Raw genomic sequence first — 1,839 nt, 5'->3', positions numbered from 1 at the left:
CTGCTCGCGGCCGGAGATGGTGGCCGTCCTGGAGAATTCGAACGGTGCCGCTTCGGGACTGTCCTTGTCGGAGTCGAGGCCGCTTTCGGTCCTGGGCAGAAGATGAAATTTGCCCTGAAGGAAGGAGATGTCCCCAAACATGTCGCTCTAGCCGCCGCTGCCGATGTGGATCGTGTGGCGGAAGTCCCCCAAGGGCGGGCTGATCATGTCGGAGGAGAGGATGTCGCGGAGTTTCTCCTTCTTCCCCTTCCGGCTGCCCCTCTTCAGGTAGATCGGCACCTTGGTGGACATCACGCCGAGGAGTGACTGGCTCCGGAGAAGGTTAGATCTCGGCGATACCGGTGTTCAAATAACCTGGACAATTAAAAAAAAAAAAAAAAGCAAAGATGCTTAAAACCAAATTGTAACACGTCGGTCAGAGATCCTCACCGTCAGCACGTCCCAGGAAATTAATTCCAGACGTTCTCCGTTGCTCTATCGAAAGTTCGTTGGCTGCGTTATCGATAACGACGCAACGCAGGTAATTAAATCCAGGCGCTCGGGGCCTCTCCTCCGGATTTGTTTCGAGTGGGAGAAAAATCGAGAAAAGAGGCAAAGCTGGAAATCCAGGAGGGTTTGTGCTGGGAGAGCAGAGCGGTGGAAAACGGCTTTTCTGGCCCAAAAAAATGAATTTTTTTTTTTTTTTTTTCATTTCAGTTCCCTCTCTTCTTGGCCGAGGATAATCCAGCCCCACCCAACAACAAGCAAAAATAAAAAATAATAGAGATGAAGGCAGGAGGGGGAAGGAAGCTGTTTTTTTTTTTTCCCCCCCTCCCTATTTTAGTCACATTCACTCAACTCTTGACAGTTTACACATTTGGTTCCGGGCGATTTTTCAGCGGTGGGGAGGAATAAGGCAAAATTTTTGGTGATAATAACGTCACGTGGAGCCTCAGGAGACGCCTCAGCCAGACAGAAAAGGGGATGAAAAAAGTTTTCAGGCCACCTGAGGGTTAGTTTTTAAACTCAGCAAGTGGACGGGCTGGAGATTTAGCTTTTATCGCTAATTTTCTGGAAAAAAAATCTCATAATTCCACGTTCCTATAAAACCGGAACAGTTTGTGAGCCTGAAACAGAATAAGTGATTTAGAGACGGGTTTGTCCGGCGCACAGCCGCGCCGACACCAAAACAACGGCCCAGAACAGCTCCCGACCCATTTCACACTGTTTGGAACACGCCTCCCGGCACAGGAAAGCGAGAGCTGATGGTGAAACCACCGCGGCCGAGCCCCGCTCCTCAAATCAGTCCCCAAACCGTCCCGGCGAGGGGTCCCAGGCGATTTCCCGCTCGCGGTTTTCACCCAGCCGCCACCGACGAACACCTCGGAGCCCGGCTGGGTGCTGGGAAACTCATCCCCATGTGTTTCGCAGAAACCTGCCCCGGCTGGTGCCAAAGATCCCGAAAAAACCCATCTGCGGCCGACGCGGGATGGATGGAGCCGGATGAACGGAGCCGGGTGGCCTCCCTGAGCGCCGGCCTTTCGATTCCAGCCCGAGCCACGCGCCCGGCGGGGTGAAACGCCGCATCGGGAGGTGGGTGTTGGCTCTTTGGGATCTCAAGCGCCGCGGTTTCGAGGTGGAGAGCTGCCGGATTGTCCTGCCCCACACCTGACCCTTAAACCCTGAAATTTGTTCTTAAAAATAGAAGAACAATAAATAATAACACAGAGAGGGACGGGAAATCCCTTCAACCACCCAAGGCACCATCGTGATCGTCAGAAAGCGTCGCCGAAGCCACATCAGTGCTCTCACCGTCTACGCCGCTTGCTTTTTGCCCTTTTTTTCCCCTTAATTTCTCTT

The 1,839-nt window shown here is 52.8% G+C and overlaps 1 protein-coding gene across 1 annotated transcript; it reads right to left on the bottom strand.

Annotated features, from left to right (window-relative positions):
• Positions 1 to 3: 3 nt before the first annotated feature.
• LOC104463143 (cdc42 effector protein 2-like) lies at positions 4 to 291 on the bottom strand (the record flags this gene model as incomplete). Its single annotated transcript, XM_010075356.1, is given in 1 exon segment — positions 4 to 291. A coding segment is annotated over 1 exon segment (288 nt), but the record flags the coding sequence as incomplete, so codon positions are not given.
• Between the last annotated feature and the right edge of the window lie 1,548 nt (positions 292 to 1,839).

The sequence above is a fragment of the Pterocles gutturalis genome, unplaced genomic scaffold (genome assembly GCF_000699245.1).
Source record: "Pterocles gutturalis isolate BGI_N339 unplaced genomic scaffold, ASM69924v1 scaffold20862, whole genome shotgun sequence".
In the NCBI taxonomy this organism is placed as follows: domain Eukaryota; kingdom Metazoa; phylum Chordata; class Aves; order Pterocliformes; family Pteroclidae; genus Pterocles; species Pterocles gutturalis.
This window is presented reverse-complemented; position numbering and strand designations above follow the sequence as displayed.